This window comes from Neovison vison, chromosome 9, assembly GCF_020171115.1.
Source record: "Neovison vison isolate M4711 chromosome 9, ASM_NN_V1, whole genome shotgun sequence".
Lineage (NCBI taxonomy): Eukaryota > Metazoa > Chordata > Mammalia > Carnivora > Mustelidae > Neogale > Neogale vison.
Genome location: NC_058099.1, coordinates 16,965,431 through 16,984,488, shown reverse-complemented (window position 1 = coordinate 16,984,488; position 19,058 = coordinate 16,965,431). Strand labels below are relative to the sequence as shown.

At 44.4% G+C, this 19,058-nt stretch overlaps 1 protein-coding gene across 1 annotated transcript in view; it reads right to left on the bottom strand.

The window, feature by feature from the left end:
- ASTN2 (astrotactin 2) overlaps positions 1 to 19,058 on the bottom strand; it is a 736,372-nt gene that overhangs the window by 430,859 nt on the left and 286,455 nt on the right. Inside the window, exons 7-9 of the mRNA XM_044265036.1 lie at positions 16,840 to 16,924; positions 15,802 to 15,876; positions 14,877 to 15,014 (exon numbers count right to left, since the gene is read on the bottom strand). Of these exons, the coding sequence (XP_044120971.1) occupies positions 14,877 to 15,014; positions 15,802 to 15,876; positions 16,840 to 16,924 (298 nt within the window). The remainder of the gene's footprint in view (positions 1 to 14,876; positions 15,015 to 15,801; positions 15,877 to 16,839; positions 16,925 to 19,058) is intronic.

The window sequence follows — 19,058 nt, the reverse complement described above, 5'->3', positions numbered from 1 at the left end:
CCTGCATGCTGAATCATGCCTTTAAAGCCCATTTTGCAGATGAGGGAAGCGAGCTTTTCTCTTTTGACCTCTAGTAGATCAGCTTTCACGGGCAACCGGAATCTTTCACCAAGCCCAGGCCCTTCTGGGATATGCAGATTCCCTTACTACCTCCTGTCAAGCCTTCTAGGCACCGTATTCACCCTACTGGACTGGACACCATTACAGTGGTGGACTCATTCCTCCTACAGCACCTGTGCGACCCCAGTGTGCAAATGTCAGGCACCTTCTGAGGCTGTTCCATTTCCGTGTGGCTAACCCAGTCTTGTTGTACATGGGAGGATGCTGGCAGGGCTAAAAGATGCCCTGGAGAGGAGGAGGGTGGGGGAGATCACTGAGGACCCTTACTCTGCTCCCAGAACTCTCTACCTAAGATGCCTGGCATGTCAGGTGTCTGTCTAGGACGGGCTGGGATGGCCGTGCATGCTTCTCCCTTCCCCCCAAAACCATTCTCTCCCATTTCCTTATTATTTTTTTCCTTAAAAAAAAAATAAAACCAACACTGTAGTAATCTATGCTTATCATTTACTGTCTTCATCTTTTTGGAGTACACAGCTCAGTGACATCCCATATACTCACTGTGCTATGGTCCCTGCCATCCACCTCCAGAATTCTTCATCATGGAAACGGAAGCTCGAAACCTCTTCAACAATCACGCCCCTCCTACTCCCCTCTCCACTCAGCCCCTGGCAACCACCATTCTCCTTCCCTCTCTAGGATTTTTGGCTATTCTAAGTACCTTGTAGAAGTGGGGCTGTATAGTATTTGTCCTTTTGTGATAGGCTTATTTCACTTAGTATATCCTGTGGGTTCAGCCATGTAGCAGGTGTCAGAATTCTTTTCTTTTTTAAGGCTGAATAATAGCCCATTCTATGCATGTACCACTTTTGCTTATCTATTCAACTATGGATGGGTGCTTGAGTTGTTTCCAGGTCTTAGCTGTTGTGCACAACGATATAAATCTCTGATCCCTTTCTGAAGTAACGTTGGGTTACATTCCAATGACTCAATCATCATGCATTTACTGAGTAGTTACTGAAGGCAAAGTCCCAAGAAGGGAAGATGGGGTTTGGAAAGAGCATGAATCACAACCCCTTTTGAATTGGCAACATTTTCTTAAAAAGCCTCAAGGAGGATCCCTACGATAGTCAAGATTTTTTGTGTGAAACTCACACAAAGAACTTGACTTTGACTCACTTGATTCTCAAAGCAATCTGATGGGATGGGCAACTACGTTTATTTTGTAAATGTGGAAACAGGCAGAGAAAGGTAAAACAAAACAAAACAAAACACAAAACAAAAAACCCTGCCCACACTTACCCAGATGGGGTTGCACTGCTGGGATTTGAGTGAGAGCATCCAGCAGTACAGCCTGGGCCATGAATATCTGGGCTATTCTGAATGAGAGTTCCAAAAAGGCTAGATTGTTATGAAGGTAGAAAACCAGAAGAAATCTTTTCCACTGCTTTTTCTCGTTGCTACTTCCTTTTCCTCCCCTGCCAGTTCTAGGGAATCCTATAGCTCTACTCACCCAGGATTTGTCCCTCTGGAGTATCCGAACATGCCCATTCTATCCAATCTTGCACCTTCCATAAGGGCTGGGTGCCTTCTACAGGGATGAGGAGACAGGATGTAGAACTCAGCAGCAGTTGACCTGACTCAGCAGTTGGCTGGAGAGAGACCAGCTTTCCTCCGCTCTGCCCTTCCCAAAGAATGTGTATGCCATCACCCCCCACCCCTTTCTCTGATATTTGGTGTCATTTGTGTAGTTTGTGAACCTCAGTGGGCCAATGTGGTACTACCTGAAGTACCACGGAACTCTGGTTCTGAGCCTGCGCCTCAGCCTGGGGAGACTGTGTGCAGACCCCACTTCCTGAAGACTTTTGATGCTCCTTAACATCTTACTGTCCTCAGGAACGCTTCTGCCAAGGAAATCAATGTAGCAACTTCACTTATCATAGGATTTCTTAAAACTTTCAAATTAGAGAAATCTCGGGGCACCTGGGTGGCTCAGTGGGTTAAAGCCTCTGCTTTCGGCTCGGGTCATGGTCCCAGGGTCCTGGGATCGAGCCCCGCATCAGGCTCTCTGCTCAGCAGGGAGCCTGCTTCCCTTCCTCTCTCTGCCTGCCTCTCTGCCTACTTGTGATCTATCTGTCAAATAAATAAATAAAATCTTTAAAAAAAATTAGCGAAATCTCCCCTTTTTTTAAAAATTTTGTTACATTTCCTAACCCCAAAGTACTGGTATTATTTGGAGCCCCTCTAAGACAAGATGGATTTTATAATAAACAACAAACATAGGGAGGCAGGAAGTTCCGATAGGGATGTTTGACACTAAGGATATTTATGTGTAAGGAGGTTGGGTGATGCTCAGAGACAGTACCAAAAAATCGTTGAGCAATTTATGGGTAATGTGAAAATATCCCCCTGACTCTGCCACTGTAGCCACATGAACCTCAGGTCATCAAAATGTTCTGTGTCCTTTATCTGAGGCACTGACTGTGCCTAGAACTCGCTAAGATTCAGGCCTTGACCTCCAGGATCACATACCAGATACAAGGTAGGGGTAGGCTGGGAGTACTCCCCTATAATTAACTATAATGCAAAGCAACGGACCGTCCTATAATTGGCAGGCACAATGGGAGAAGGGGGTCATGACTCCAGTGGATGGAAGGAGGACATGTTCTGGAAAGCTTGCTCAGAGGAAGTGCCACTTCTGCAAGGTTGTAGTGGATGAGGTATAATGTGCTACGCACACGGCGGGCTATAGGGATATGACGACGTTTTAGGCAGAGGAATAACATGGGTGAAGACAATGAGATAGGAAAATGTCTGGCATTTTGAGGGAATGGCAAATGGGGACATGGTGGGACATGTGATCACAAGGGGACAGTGGCCAGATTCTGAAGTGTTATGTGCCTGGTGAACCGGTTTGAATTTTGATTCTGGTTGAAATGGTTTGATCTTGAAACTGCGGGAAGGAAGGTTGAGGGGCTCTAAATCATTTTAGCAAGAGATAGGCCCTGACCCAACCTGAGCAGAGGTTGAATTGAGCATGTGTATGGGGATCCAGTGGGGACTGAAAGCACAGAGACTCCTTGGGAGGGTCTGAGCCTGGAGGTGTCAGGGAAGATAGACAGACACAGCCATTTTGAGGATATTGAAGGCAGAATGGAAAGGTCGTCCATCTGACCCTGAGTCATTTCCATTTCTTCCTCCATGTCAGCCCTCAGCTCATCCTTACCCTGCCGGGGGCCTCAGGAAGCTGACTTTGGTGGACAGACCCAATGCACTCTCTTCTCCGGGCTCCCATCATGTCAGCCAATGGCAGGGTTGAGGGCAGGGAACATCAGCAGAAGGTCTAAAGGGAAGTGGTGGAATGACGTTGGGACATTCCTTCCCCTGGCTTTTTTCCTGTCTTGTCTCTTGAATGAAGGCCATAGTTCTTGTCAGGCAGGATTTTCTGTGCAATTCTTTCTCCAGATTCTGGTAACTTCACCCTAACCTTAACCCACTGACACCAGCCAGTCTACTGCATACCCCTTGTTGCTTTTCTAGAATTTCCCCCCAATTCTGTGAATAGCCCCCTTTTAAACTTTCCCTACCTTGAGCAACCCACCTGCTTTTGCTGGGACCCTCTTTGATATTGGTTTCCTTGGTGAGTGACGGGGGGAAAAAGTTAAGCCTAATATCCAGATCAGTTCATTAGAGAAATATCCTAATCATCTTCCTGACCAGACTGCATTGGTGCATGTACGGGCGTGTTGGATAAAAGGGGGGATTGGGACTTATCTGGCAGAAAAAGATGCACTAAGAGAAATGGGTGATCCTACTCAACTCCAATAAGTGGGTCTTAGAAGGCAAAATGATTGCTTAATTTAGTTTATCTTGGTGATCAGTATCCCTGAGTTGTTGCTTGAGTAATTTAAAGCCTGGCTGATTTAGGGGAAACCAGAGCAAGGATATCAAAGAGAACATTGTGAGCCCATTGTGAGAATGTGGCAGACAACACAGTGGGGGTTCATGAGACGCGTGTAGGCAGAGGGTGGATTCTGTTGACCTAGAACCGTCCATGTAAGGGCATGGGGATGGCAAAAATGACTCAGAAGGTCACTTCCACTGGTGAGCTTATAATTATGTCAACATGCCCTTGGAATTTGAAGATGAAGTTTGAGACCCTTGTAATGTGGGTGGTTTGTTTACAGCTTAAATTAGAGTGTTCCATTTTTAATACATTACAAGTGACAATAAGAGTGCCAGACAGCATCTAGGAAGCACCTATATGGAGGCCTCAACTCTGCCTCAAGCCAGAAATCTATTTCAGGAAACCTGTTGGAACCTAGATGAAATTATCCAAATATACCCCCTGAGATAACAGATAGATGGATAAAAACAGATAGACAGTAAGCTCCATTTCTAATTCATCCTCAGTATCTCCATCCATAGGACATATCTAACTCCTGCATCTCAGTAACCAGAAATCTCTCTTCATTTTACTGGGGAACACAACCCTCAAATCATCAGATGTAGAACTGGGAGAACCTCTAAACACTGCCAAGTTCAAAGCTGGCAAACACCTGACCCTTCCGTCATAATTCCCATCCAATACTGAAGGCTGGTGTTATATGCTGATCATGACCCTCTTCCCAGCTGAGTCTGGTCTGTACCCTCAGAAATCTTCCTACTGTAATATCGTAGGCAGCCCCAGCCCATTAACCAGAGTTTGCAGGTGAGTGAGATGTCCCATAGCTACCATCTGTGATTCAGTCCAGTCTGTAGAGGAGGTGAAGCCCAGGGAAGGTTCTGAAGACATGGACTGGAGTAGATGTCAGTCCATGGTGCTCACCCCCTTGCTTCCATGGCTGTGTCTGTACTTTGTGATCCCTCTCCCCAAACAGAGATGGCTCATCTGGAGGGGAGCTCTAACCCGTCGCCAGGCCAATAAGGTTTCTTCTCTAGGATTTTTCAAACTGCAATTCATGGAAGAGAAGCATTCACTGGTTGGTGGTAAGAGCACAAAAGTCTGGGGACTCATGGTTCTCATGGCCCCTGCCAATGGCAGGAGGGATAGTAGGGAGGATGAAGCTGTTTAGGAGGAGAGAAAGAAGCCATCATAGGATGAGGCAGAAGCAAGACAGAATCCTCACGTCATGTAATGCCTCAACCCTCCTCCCTCTGTGCCTCAGCTAATCTCCCTCTCTTCCCATGGTACGCTTCCAACACCACTGTCATTAAGCTCATTTGAACTGAGATTCTGTCTCCTGAAACGAAAACATGCTAACTGATAGTAAGCAGAAAGGGTTTCAACACAGTGCAGTAGACGAGGGAGGCATCATGGCTTCATAGGTTCCTGAGATCAGAGGCTCTGTGTTCAAATCCCAACCCTTCTCACCATCCATGCTGCTTAAGATCTTAGAATGTCAACTCCTCCTCTGTGAAATGGGGGGTGGGGACAAAAGGAGCAATGACCTTGGAAGATGGCTCTAAAGACCACATATGAGATGTTGTGCAGAGGGCCTCTGGCTGGGCAGGCATGCCGCTTAAAGCTGTCTTTAGTGTGAAGTCAGGACTCAGACCCAGGTATCCTGACCCCCGGCACAGCGAGCTTACCAAATACTGCACTTTCATGTTTCTCTGTCTCTCTTTTCATCGAAAAAGCCGCAGTCCCCTTTCAACATCGGAAGTCCCATTTGAAAAGTGTTTAACTTCTAATGCAGATATAACAAGTCGTTTCTCAGATTCACTGTATCTGCAAAGCCTTCTATAATTCAACATCAAATATTTATTATTACATTTATTAAAGTTTTAATAATTTAGCATCTCCTGCATGTAAGAGAGGAGCTTAGCTAACTGGTTCCCCTTTATCCAACCTGGGTCACTTCAATATTTATATTCCAAAGTCTCCATTTGAGTTTCATTTAGCAGAGGCTATGTCGTGGGCCCTCCGCCTGAGCTCACCGTTGGTGCGAGCTACAGCCTCCCCAGTGACAAAGACTAACAGAAATCTGGTGCTGAATGGTGTTTGAAGAGATTTACCGAGCCTGGGCAGAAACTCATCCTAATAGACTTCACTTTTATTATGATCGCTAAACTGAAATGGGGGAAAATATAGATGTCTCCAGGCTCGCTGGCTGAGTGACAGGCGGCGAGGATGTGAAGAGATGTGGGGATGGAGTAGGTCCATTTGTGGGAGTGTGGAGGCCTTTAAAACAATGCTTCTCAGAGGGGCTTCATCCTTCTAGAAGGAGGGAGGGATGTGGTGGTGCAGGGCAAATGCTAGTGGAGGATTCTATGAACCCAGCTGTGAGTGCCAGACAGACTCACCCCTGCTCCCACAGACTCCCTTTTCCCATTTCATAGTTCATCTTTCACTAGTACACAGTGGACCTACACACACACACACACACACACACACACAATCTCAATGCATGAAATGGTCAACAAAGATGAAGACAGAAAATTCAATGGGCCCAGCCCTCAGTCTTATAGAGATTCCCTCAATCAATAATTCTGAGCAGTCACCAGATAGCTTGAGTCCTGATTTTGCCACTCACTACTCATAATATTTTGGACAAAGAGATTAAACATTTTATGCCTCCGTTTCCTCCTCTGTAAATAACAGTGGCCCCATCCTTGAGTTGTTGTGGGAAGTCAGAACTAGCACATAAAGGGCTTAGACAGGGCGTGCCACAAAGGGTTCAGTACCTTAGGCATTATTCTTGATGACTGTGGGCTAAGAGTTTAATGGATATTCAGTTTTCAAAAACATCCAAAGATACACTAGCAATTTCTCATTTACATTTATAGGCAGGAAACAGAGACTCAGAAAGTTTCAGTCACTTGCCCAAAGGCAGCTAGTGAGTAGTGGGGCTGGGATTTGAACTCGGGCAGTTTGGCTCCAGAACCCACACTATTCCCTTTGGTCAGTATCCTCTCATCTGTGTTTCAAGTGGGGAAGGAGCTTGCCTACTGAAATTGTCTTGCCCTTTGAGAAAGGACACCCTGTGACTAATCGGTGAGAATGGGAAGTGGGTGAAGTATGATGGGCTAGATTCTACATACTGAGGACTGGAGAAGCCCATTCCTGTCTCAATGTCCCCACTGGGATGCACTTCAAGGCCATGCATGTACACACACCACCATGATTAATAAAATCTGCTGAGGTTATGAGGAAGGCAAAGGCAAGAAGTCTGAGTCTTACCCACCTACAACAGGAGGAAGGTACCTTGAGTTCTGAACAATATAAAGCCTACATCAAGGGACTCCACCCAACCCAGACTCTGCTTTGCCAGGCCTTCCCTTCCAGGTGCCGCATTGTAATGTGTCACGTGTCTTACTCCTGCCTACCCTCCATATCCCAATGCCCTGCTGCTCTTAACCTCCCCTGCCCACCCAGCCTTGGCCACTGATGCCTACCTGATCCAGTATGCACACCTCTCCCTTCTCTGTACTGCTCCTGTACCACGAACTGTCTTTTGTCACCTGATCCCACTGCACTGTATGGTTTCTCCCTTATTTATAATATAATGTCTATAAAACTCCCTTATTTATATATAATGTCTATAAAACTTCTAAAACACTTGACTCATTGAATACCGGTTGCATATAAGGGGCTGTACTAGTTACCCTATACTAGTTGTCATCTTCACAACCATGTGAGGGAAACACAACCCTGTCTATCTTCCAGGTTCAGAGATGGAAATGGCAGGGAAGAAGGAAAGTTACTTGACCCAAAGAACTCTGGTCACAGATTGTGCACCAAGATTCACATCCGGCTCTGTAGAATTCCAGCCCTGCTCTCTTTCTAACTGCTTCTTTCCTTTGAGATCTTTTTATTTCTAGAACCAGCACAGGGTTCAGCACAGGGAAGCATCTGGAGTGCTTCTGTTGAGGGTGTCACCTTAGGACGCCCTTCCCGCATTTCCAGAGCACACTGTATCTGACTGGGGGTCCTGTCTGGGCAAAAGCCAGATACTGGGATCTGGAGCATTCACACAGGAGCTCCTGCAGGGGGCGCACTCTTCAAGTGCCCTGGGGATTCTGCTGCTTCTGCCAAGGGCTGTCCACAGAGGAGGGAGAGAGGAGGAGGAAGATAGCGCAGCTTTTCTGTTTCCTCCCCTCTTCTCGCTGCCACCTAGCACCACACTCCAGAGACAGTGAGCCAGAGGCATGCCACTCCCAGATCCCACGCTTTGTCCATGGAGAGAACACCTACGGGTTTTGTCCAGCATCCATCCACTGCCTGTCCTGATCTCCCTCTAGGGAACCATCCAACCTATACTCTCTCGATCCACGTGGTAAAGTGCCCGCACTCTCGCCACAGTCAAGGGTGGGTCGGTGGCCCAGGTCTGGCTATTTGGAGCGCTCTGCCACTGGTTCGGAATACCGCCAAATGTCATCAAACGGGATAAACAGGGAATCACAGCCTGGAGAAGAGCAGCACGGAGTCAGGTGTCAGACTCTCTGGATTCGAATCGTGAGTCTGCTGCTTCGGTTGGCAAGTTACGTGACCTCTTTGTGCCTTAGCTTCCTGCTGCATTAACTGGAGCTAATAATGGGTAAAAATTCAATGAGCTCGTTTCAGTAAAGCACTTACAACATTGCCGTCTTATAAGGATACTTGTTATGGTACTTTGGTCCCATCCACAGAATCCAGGATAATCAGCCCACCTTAAGGGGCTTAAACCTTTTTTCCAAATAAGGTGGCATTTAGAGGTGCTGGGAATTGGTGCTGATACGCTGGGGGGCATTATCAGTCTCCAAGATTGGAGTCAGAAAATGTGTCTTCCCAACAAGTTTTCAGGTATTCTGATGCTCCCTGGTCCAGGGACCACACACTGAGAACAAGTGACCCCATGACTTCCTGCCCATACTTCCCAGTGTGGCTCAGGGGTCTGTCCTCTGGTACGACTTTCCTTTTCATTCTCAGGGGAGCTTACTCCCCTCCACCCTTGTGGTCTTCCTCTGTCCTGATCTTTCCCTCTATCCCCTTCCACTGTCACCAAGTATGACATCTTTTTGTTTGCAATTTTGTCTCAGCAAATGCACTGGGATCTCTGTTAGAACATTTTCCTAGCTCCAATACTTAGCCTGGTGTATAGTAGGTGTTCAGTAAGCTCTTAGGGCTTGGAACTGAAAGGCCAAAGGAACAAGGAACCATTCCTAATTTTATTCTGAACTAATTCAATGTGGAAACCGTCACCAAGTGAGCGGCATGAGCGTTCATTCTGATATCCCATTATTCTTTCAAAATTGTGCAGGAATTAACAGTAGTTCACTGTTTCATTTCCATTGATTTGAGATCATAGAAAAATCACTGAGGGGCTCCGGAAGCTGGGCTTTGTGGATGATTATTATTCCAACTATAATAGCTATTCTTGTATCTCCCGTAGAAGAAGAATCAGCCCTGGGTGAAATTGTGAAGAAGGCTCAGTGTGTAGAAATAAGTGTTGTTTGCCATGCTTCTCTCTCCACGAGGATCTTTTATTTCATCTCTTAAGTCAGTATCTTGTTCTGTGCTCCTGGCTAGAGAGATTCCCAAAAGCAGAGGTGGGCCTTATTATCTCTGTATTCCTAGGGTACCTGGCACAGTGCCTGGCACACAGAAGGGGCCCATCCAAGGTTTTTAGAATTGAAAGGAGGCCGTATGCAATTTAACTAGCCCTCCCCTGTCCACCTTTGAGGCTAACCTCGTTAGTGTCTGAAAATCTCATTGCCAGCAGCTTCCCGCTGGGACAGGCTGGAGCAAGGGAGCTGTGCCCCTGGGGACAGTTCTCTTCTTTGGCCCTTCAACTCCTCAGACTTGAAAGCCTTCTCTCTTGCCTTAGATACTGCATAGCCCAAATCTCTCCACAATTCAAGGTTAATTGCTAATGTTCTCTCCTGAAAATATGTTCTTAATTCCTTTGGTCAGGAATTGCTTCCTCCTTCTCCAACCCAACCCACCCCCACATACCCTGTGTGTACTGTCCATGTGCCCCATCCTTCCTTCTGCACGCATATCCATACCCATAAAGCCATCAGCCCTCCCACACCATACCAGACCTTGGAAGTCCCCTTAAATCTTCCTCAAACATGGCAAAGGAATTAATGTGAGTTTTCAAAACTAAGACACTATGGGTTTTAAGACTGGATGTAGCCTTTTAGCAAAAGGAGGAGAAAAGAATTAAAAAGACAGAGAACAAAAATCTGTTAGACTGTGCTATGGTAACAACCAACATAATACTAATGCTTCTAGAAAATTCCCCAAGTGCCAACCTCAGTGTTTACAATGTATCATGTCATTTGATTTTCAACACACCCCTGCGTGGTATAATCTTCTGGCTACATTATCCACAAGGAGAAACACATCTCCAGAAACCTCTTCCATTAAGCCAGTAGTAGCTGTGGGATTTGGACTCAGGCAGTTCAGTTAGGCTCCTGTAGCCTATGCTTTAAAAAGAAAACTGCCTCACATAATAAGCTGTATGTTTAATCAAAATACAGCATATATAGAAAAAAGTATATAAATCGTATCTGTTCAGCTTGGTGAATGCTTACCGGGGAAAACACCCATAAAACCACCACCCAGATCAAGAGATCAAACACTGTCAGCATCACATAAACTGCCATGCTTCTCACAAATCACTGCCCTTTCTCTCACCCAAAAGTAATCCTTATCATTTCTTCTAACAGCACAGATTTATTTTTACTGTTTTTGATCTTCACGTAAACACGCTTTTTATGTACCTTCCGTAACTCCGTATTACGTTTGTATTGAGATTCAGGGACGGCTATGGGTGGGGTTGTTGTTCTGGGTAATACTCATCATTAGTAGTATTCCATTGTATGACCATTTCATGACTTAGTTTCTGTTTTGTCGCCGATGGGTATTCATGGGGTTTTTTCCCACCCTTTTTTGGCAGTATAAATGAATGCTACTATTAGCATTCTTGAATGTATTACTTGTGGCACATATACACACATTTCTGCTAGGTATGTTACTAGAGATGGAACTGACAGGTTACACCATATGTGGATATTCAACTCCAGGAGATTCTGCCCATACTTACATACTGGTCATACTAACTTACATCCCCACTATAAACGTCTGAGAGTTCCAGGTACTCTACTGCTCACAAAACATTTATTATCATTATTGTTTTAAATTTAGCCACCCAACTGGAAAGAGCCTATATATTTTTTTAAAATTCATTTATTTATTTGAGAGAAAGAGAGACAGAAATAGAGAGAACACCAGTGGGGAGTGGAGGGGGAAGCAGACTCCCACTGAGCAGGGAGCCTGAGGCAAGGCTCCATCCCAGAACCCTGGGATCATGACCTGAGCCTAAGGCAGATGTTTAACTGACTGAGCCACCCAGGGTTCCCAGAGCCCATACATTTGACTGCGAAATGGCTCTGCCTTCCATAGTGTGAGATTCTGTACTTTTCAAATAACTTGCCATAAACTAAAACATAACAACAACAAAAATCAATAGGCAAAGCATCTTTAAGTTTTCCTTCCAGTTCTGTTATATGCTTATCTTTTTCCTTTCTGACTTGGCTTTGGGACAGTCTCTCTTCTCATCTCTTGGTTTTGATTCTCTGGCTTATTATTGGCTATCTATAATTATGATCTATTATTTATTAATTTCTAACACATCATCTGACTGGAACTTATTAATTCTTTAAACACCAATGATCACTTGCCCGGCCAATGTCATATCAAATGAGCTTTATTAGTGCAGCTTGGAAAACTCAACCTCCATAGCATGATTTCTTTTGAATGGTAATGATTACAATCTTTTATCCTCCCTTGCAGGGAAGCCAATGGGCATTGGTGGGAGGTGAGATGAAGGTAAGACATAAAGGGCTGTCTGCTCTTGCTCGAAGACCAGAAGAATGCATGTGGACACCCCTAAGCAGGATAACAATCTAGTGCCCTAATCAAACCAAACAGTCTTCAAATATCCGTGTACTTTTTTTTAAGGAGAAGCTTAGTGGTTTGTAAAGAAAGGGTTGAGAGGGATTACCCACTGCTGCAAAACACCATCCCTCTCTCCCAACCTGAACAGCTCTATTCTGGCCCCAAGTTGGTGCGAGGGTGTGCTCCATGTAACCAGGCACAATGTTCTTAGCAGTAGTTGAGAAGAAGCATCTTGTTGTTACTGGCTTGTGCCCCTTGAAGCTCTTAACTCTTTCAACTTACTGCTATATTCCTTCCGAAGACATAAAATACTCTCTCTGAAATGCATGCTAGTACTTAACAATTTTTCAATTTTTTTTTTCTACACTTCCAAAGATGTTTTACAGTCACTATAGATGATTTCTGGGCCCTATTTTGCCTGGCTTGCCATTCGGTATAATTCAGATTGGATCAGAAAAAGCAGCTGAGTCATGCTGTGGATTATGGTCATTCTCTACAGACCTCCATAGCATAAAACTCCCCGAATCTGCCTTCCCCACCATCACCAGTTTCTACTTGAACTCTACTGTAGTTGGAATTCAATTCAGTGAACCTTGGCATAATGCCAAGGGAAAACATTATATACCAGTGTTTACGTATCTTAAGTTATTCAATCATTACAACTCTTGGGAGATGTTTCGATAAAATAGTTAAGAACATGGGTTCTAGAGCTGAAGAGGTGATGAGTTGAACCTTGGCTTTATCACTTACTGGTGAAGGCATTGCCCTTACGCCTCAGATTTTTTTTTTAATCTGGATTAAAATAATTATCACATCACATCACCCTAAGGGGTTGTTATAAGAATATCATGGATAATGTTAGCAAAATGTTTGGCATGTAGTAAATAATTAATGGCTAGGGGTTATTATTATTGTTACACTATGTGAAAAAGGCACTATTAATATCCGCATGTTGTTAAGAAAATGGAAAGTTAGCAAGTTGGATTTGGCCAGTCCATACATGGTAGAGATGGAATTCTAAGCCAGACCCATTCAACTCCAGAGGGAGTGTTATCATCAGCCAGTCTGATATCTTCACGGAAACTACAAATTCAATGTCAACAGTACAGAACTCAGAAGAGAGCTAGGGGAGACCTCAATCAAGGTCACTGGGTCTCCTTGAGAGTAGTTCCTCAACCAGATGGTCTTTACTCCATCTTTGAAAATATGCAATGCAGATAAACCACAGCCCATGCTTTACTGAAGCCTCACTGACTTCAAGTTGATCCAAAATAGAAATAACAGTAATTTGCCATGAAAATGTGTGTGGTAAAACCACCTTAGTTCTTAATAATTATCACTTCATTTCCTAAGCACTACCCCTTAACAAACTATCTTTTTTAAAACTACCTCTTTTGGGAAATATCAACAACCTGAAAAATCATGCTAGGTTCATCTGTCCATGAACAGTTGAGAAGGTGGGGATAAACAGATTGCAAAGCAGAGACCAATCCAAATGCAACCCAAGGTGTTGGGTTTGACAGCTTCCTATCAAGATGCCACAGACATACTGATAACATCCTGATTCAGAACGGCCCAAAGCCAGCTGAGCACAATTGCAAGAAGTAGGGTGGTAAGGCATGATTCTCAGTTCCAAATGAGGGGCTGTTTATAAGCCAATTTTTTTATAAGATTTTTTTTTTTAATTTTAAGATTTTTTTATTTATTTGTCAGAGAGAGAGAGAGCGAGAGCGAGCACAGGTAGAGTGGCAGGCAGAGTCAGAGGGAGAAGCAGGCTCCCTGCTGAGCAAGGAGCCTAATGTGGGACTCGATCCCAGGACGCTGGGATCATGACCTGAGCCAAAGGCAGCTGCTTAACCAACTGAGCCACCCAGGCGTCCCTATAAGCCAATTTTAGAAGGAAAATTGGAGGGGCGCTTGGATGGCTCAGTCAGTTAAGCATCTGACTATTGATTTTGGCTCATGTCATGACCTTAGGGTCATGAGTTCAAGCCCCGTATCAGGCTCCATGTTGGGCATGGAGTCTGCTTAAAATTCTCTCTCTCCCTCTGCTCCTACACATACCCTGACCTCCTTTTATGCATTCTCTCTCTCTCACTCAAAAAAAAAAAAAAAAAAGGAAAATCAGAGTCCATTTTTGGTAACATTAAAATTTTTGGAATGCTTCCCCTAATCAAACTGGAAGAGGGGGCACCCAAAACCACCTCCACTAGAAAGCTCCAGAATAGCGATGGGATCAGATCTAAGACCACTGGTTTAATTAAATCAATAAACATCTAGTAGTTGTCCAATATGTACTTGGAACTGGAGATTAGAAATCTAAGTAAGTTATTTGCTTTGACCTTGAGAGATTCACCACATAATGGGACAGAATGATATGTAAGCAACTAATTACAACACAGTAGAGTAAGTCTATAATGAAGTTAACTACAAGGTGCAAAACGTGTAAGAAAAGATGTAGTCTCCATCCCTTCATGAATAAAGAACAAATAAATTTGACCCGGACATCAAGAACCTATGGATTAGCCCAAAGTCTGCTCCCAGTACCAGAGTCATAATAGAAAGCATCTCATTCTCTAATCTTTCACCTTCATGATTCTCCAGTATACTATTAAGTAATGTTCTTTTATAAGACATAATCATTAATAATCCCAGGATGAGCCAGATAATGTGTTAGCCTTGCTCATATTTTATATAAACCCAGAAGGAATGCAATAATGTTGAAATATAAGGCACTGAGGCCCACCAATGGAGCACATTTTTTGGAGGGTGAACCTACAGGGGACAGTTCTTCACATCACCTGCTAAGCAGGTGCCTACTTCAACAGTACGAGGACCACTTCTTTGCCTGAGTCCCCATGATGTTGAAACAGAGAGGCTTCCAGTGTGCCCAAGAGTCCTCGATGCAGGACACAGGGGATGACTTCCCTACCTGACATCTGCAGGGTCTTCCGTGACGAGCACATCTGTCTTGCAGCTGGCCAGTGGGTTGATGGACAGCTCCACAGGAGGAACCACGAAGCTCTTGCTGACAGGAAGCCAGAGTCCTTGGCCCAAGCTGAAAGTAGACCTGCAATGTAAGAGTTTCCATTGGGGAACTCCCTGGGAAGCAGAGAGAAAAACAGCACATAGGGGCCCCTCTTCCACCCTTCTAGGGCCATTTCTAACCTCCCCACCCAACTGAGTCCCCTGCCTTCTCTCAGGTGCAATTTTGGCCAATCTTGCCCACACCTGGATGGTCATCTCTTAAACCTATTAATCGTTCAGCCCATGCATTGCATTGCATTGCTGGTTTTCTTTTCCTGACCACCTGTCCCGACTCCCCATAAACTGTGGGCTCTGTGAAGCCAGGGGCCATTTCAGCTTCGCTTTCCCAAGCAACGCTCAGAGCCAACAGGGGCTCTATAAGTGACTGCTAAGTCAGCCGGCACAGTCTGCACAAAGGTGAAGAGCACGGACTCTCAATCAATTTGAACCAAAATCTGATTCCCAGTTCTGCCACTTAATCTGCTGTATGTCGTTATCAGCTGAAGTACTGAGGTTTCACATACGATTCCATGGAGGTGGCAGGAAGAAGCTCTATGGCTGGAGCATATTTTTAAAGCACTGGACTGGATAATCAGCCACGTCTTCCCCCGTTCAAATATCTGAGTCCATAAGTCTAGATGCCAGACAAATGGGAATTTGATTCCCAGAGCAACCCGGGCCATGATGGTACATTCACGCCAAAGGAGAGTTCCTCGGCGCTCAGCACAGCCTAAAGCTCACAGGCACCACTGACTAAGGGTGCATGGCTATGGCTCCCCAGACCCTCCCCCACTCCCCAGCAGCATGTCCCAACAAGACTGTCAACTCACCTGAGAATCTTTTCAGGGGCTTGTTCTCCTGTTACTAGGTCGTAGCCCCTCTCAAGTGTAGTGTAAGGCCAAGGTCTTCAGGAAGAATAGGAGGGAAAGAAAAGGGAACAGGAGATGATATGAGTCAGATGGGATTCACAGGAGGACACTGCTCAAACATAGCTTTACAGACAACCAAATTTCACAGAAGTAATTGCATTTGACCCTTAAACAGCAATGGGCTTGGGAGCTCTGACTTCCCACACGGTCAAAAATCTACCTATCACTTTTGATTCCCCCAAACCCTAACTACGAATAGCCTACTGTTTTATTTTGTTGTTGTTGTTGTTAAGTAAGTTCCACACCCTTGCCTATGACCTTGAGACCAAGAGTCATGTGCTCTACTGACTGAGCCAGCCAGGCCTCCCACTAATAGCCTACTGTTGGCTGGAGGCCTTACTGATAACATAATCAGTTGATTAACACATATTTCATAGGTTATATGTATTATGCTCTTTATTGTTATAATAGAGTAGGCTAGGTAAGAGAAAATGTTAGGAAAAATCATAAAGAAAATACATTTACAGTCCTGTACTGTTATTTATTGGGGAAAAAAATCTGCACGTAAGTGGACCCATGTGGTTTAAACTCATGTTGTTCACACTCACGTACTGGGCAAAACTCTTTATAAGAGAATGTTTCCATCTCACAGAAGGACTGAGTCCTTAAAGACCACTTGTCTGTTTTTGGAGTTTATGGACGAAAACCCCATTTTCTTTCTGCATCAGTCCAGGTAAGAAAGTGTCCGTTGATTACTTACGGTCTGGGAGGGGGAGTTCAATTTGAGACTTTGTTCTCTACAATAGTCATCGATCGTGTACCTTTACTACTAAATTGTGATTCAGTGGAAAATAGGGTTCATCGTCCATCAAGCCTTACAAGAACACAACTTGTAGAGAAAAGTTCTCTTTCTGGAGCAGTTTTGTGGCCTGGAGTCACGGAGCCAAGGAGTGGGGATGGCCCTCCACTGTCCCTGCTGCAAGGTCCTTCGCTACTCACCCTTCACTCTGCCCCCAGTCGCTGCGCACACACAGGTGTCTGTGCACCGGGTCGGGGGCGTAGCCTTCGTGACAGCTGCACTCTCCTGCAGGCAAGAAGAGAAAGGGGTGTGTGAATTACTACCTGCCCCAAACAGCATTCTCCCCTGGCTTCCTTGTTTTCTCAGTGGGCTGCCTGGTTTGAGAAAAGCCCCAGGGAAAGAGCCTGTTCTATTGGACCCACCACTGTGGTTCCTAGTTCATTCCATTTGTTCATTGGGCCATGGATTCATTCAGCAAGTCCGGACCCTTGCCGGGTTGTGGGGCCCATGCTGAGGATGCAGAGATACGACACTGACAGGTCTCCCAGGTTAAGGAGGGGAACAGGAAGTGACCTGGTGGCCACAAATGGAGGTCCTGATTTCAAATATTTAAATTATCATAAAGTACATTTGCACTAAGAGTATAATCAAACATTTGAACTTTCTCCACTTGAATGAACAATTCATGTTCAACCATGAGCCCCAAATCAAATGTCCCCTCCTCCAAGGTATCTTTGATTTCCCCTTCTAGACGGTTTGTTCTCATCTATCATTTCCAGATTTTATTTTGTTTGGTTGTTATTGATGTCTTGGTTAGTTTTCCTTTCCGCCTCTTCCCCCTACCTTTCCCCTCTTGTTCCCTTCTTCTTCATCCATCTGTCCATCCATCCATCTATCCATTCATGTATCCAGGCATCATTTTATTATGGCCACCTCATATGCTTGATTGCATGAATGCTTGCTAATATCCCACACTGCCTTTAGTGTCTTCTCCCTTTGGCCAAGCTCACTTCAGGTGGCCGGCCCATGTCTAGTTTCCTTGTACATCTTCCGAGTTCAGAATTCTAGAAGGGTTTTCCAAAGCTCTCTGTCCTACCCTCTTCAATTATCAGTCCTGCTTCACTGTACACTCCTTAAGGTTGAGATGAATAAGGTTCAATTTGTTAATGGCTTTTCCTAAGTTCTATTTGTGGAATGTTGACAGATGCCTTACCAAACATAGATTCTATTTAAAAAGAGAGAGAGAGTGAAACACTAGATTATTTGTAGAGCCAGTGGTATGTGATTCTTCATGAAAACGATACCTAACAGGTTTCCCAAAACCTATTTCACCTTGGGATGCTTGCTGGTGGAACAGGTCACAAGATGGACCTATTATGGACCACAGACCATGTCCACAGCTTAGGAGATGCTGGTAGGAACTGCCCTGCCTTAGCCCACTGCCTAGAACTGAGTAGATGCTCAATATTGTGAGTTGAATGAATAATTAACTATCTGTGATGGCTCATAAATTCCTAGACTATTGCTGTCAGGTTGCCTTCGTTTTTGTCTTCAGGTGATCATGCTTATACACTCATGGGCGTACACACACACACACACACACACACACACACAGATGAACCTGCAACTCTTCAAACCTACAATAATTCTGATTGGCCTTACCTGAGAGTTTTTGAACCATGCTTCCTGGAAACATATAATTCCGTGGGAGAGAGTTAAGAAATTTGCAACTTTTAGATTTTAATTCCCCCTAAAAATTTTTATTTTTAAGTCTCATTAATAGTAAAAAAAAAAAAAATGAAGGCTAAGCGTTCATATGTTACATATTAGAATTTAGGACATGGGAGAGCAAAGTCACATTCAGTTCATTTGCCAGGTAAATACATTTCATGCAAACCTCATTTAAAACCACCACCACCAAGCAAGCCCACAAAAATACCTTCTCTTATCATCTCTGTTTCATCGAGGAAGATACAATAGACTAGGAGCCATAGGAACCGAAGAGCTTACAAGCCCATGCTTTCTATAACTACCCATCTTGCAAATTGAGGCTTTTTTTTTTTTTTCAATCTTGGGTTACCAAAACAATACACAGCAGGGAATAGATATTAGGGCAACAGAACTATTACCCATAACTCCTGATTTCAAGACGTTTGTATTCATCAACAAACCTTAATGTTTTCACTGATTCACTAAAAATGTTATGTGTTTGACCTTATACAAAGCATTCTGACTGTTGAAAAAAAAACCCTCTCTAATTTGTTTTATACATTATGATGATGCTTAATCTTTGTAACCCCGGCATCAGCAAGTATCTGGCAAAGAGCCTGGGATTGATAAATGTTGGGTGAACTGAAATGGTGGTAAGGCAGAAAGAAGGAGTGAAGGAGGGGTCAGAAATACCACCGAAAATGTTCAG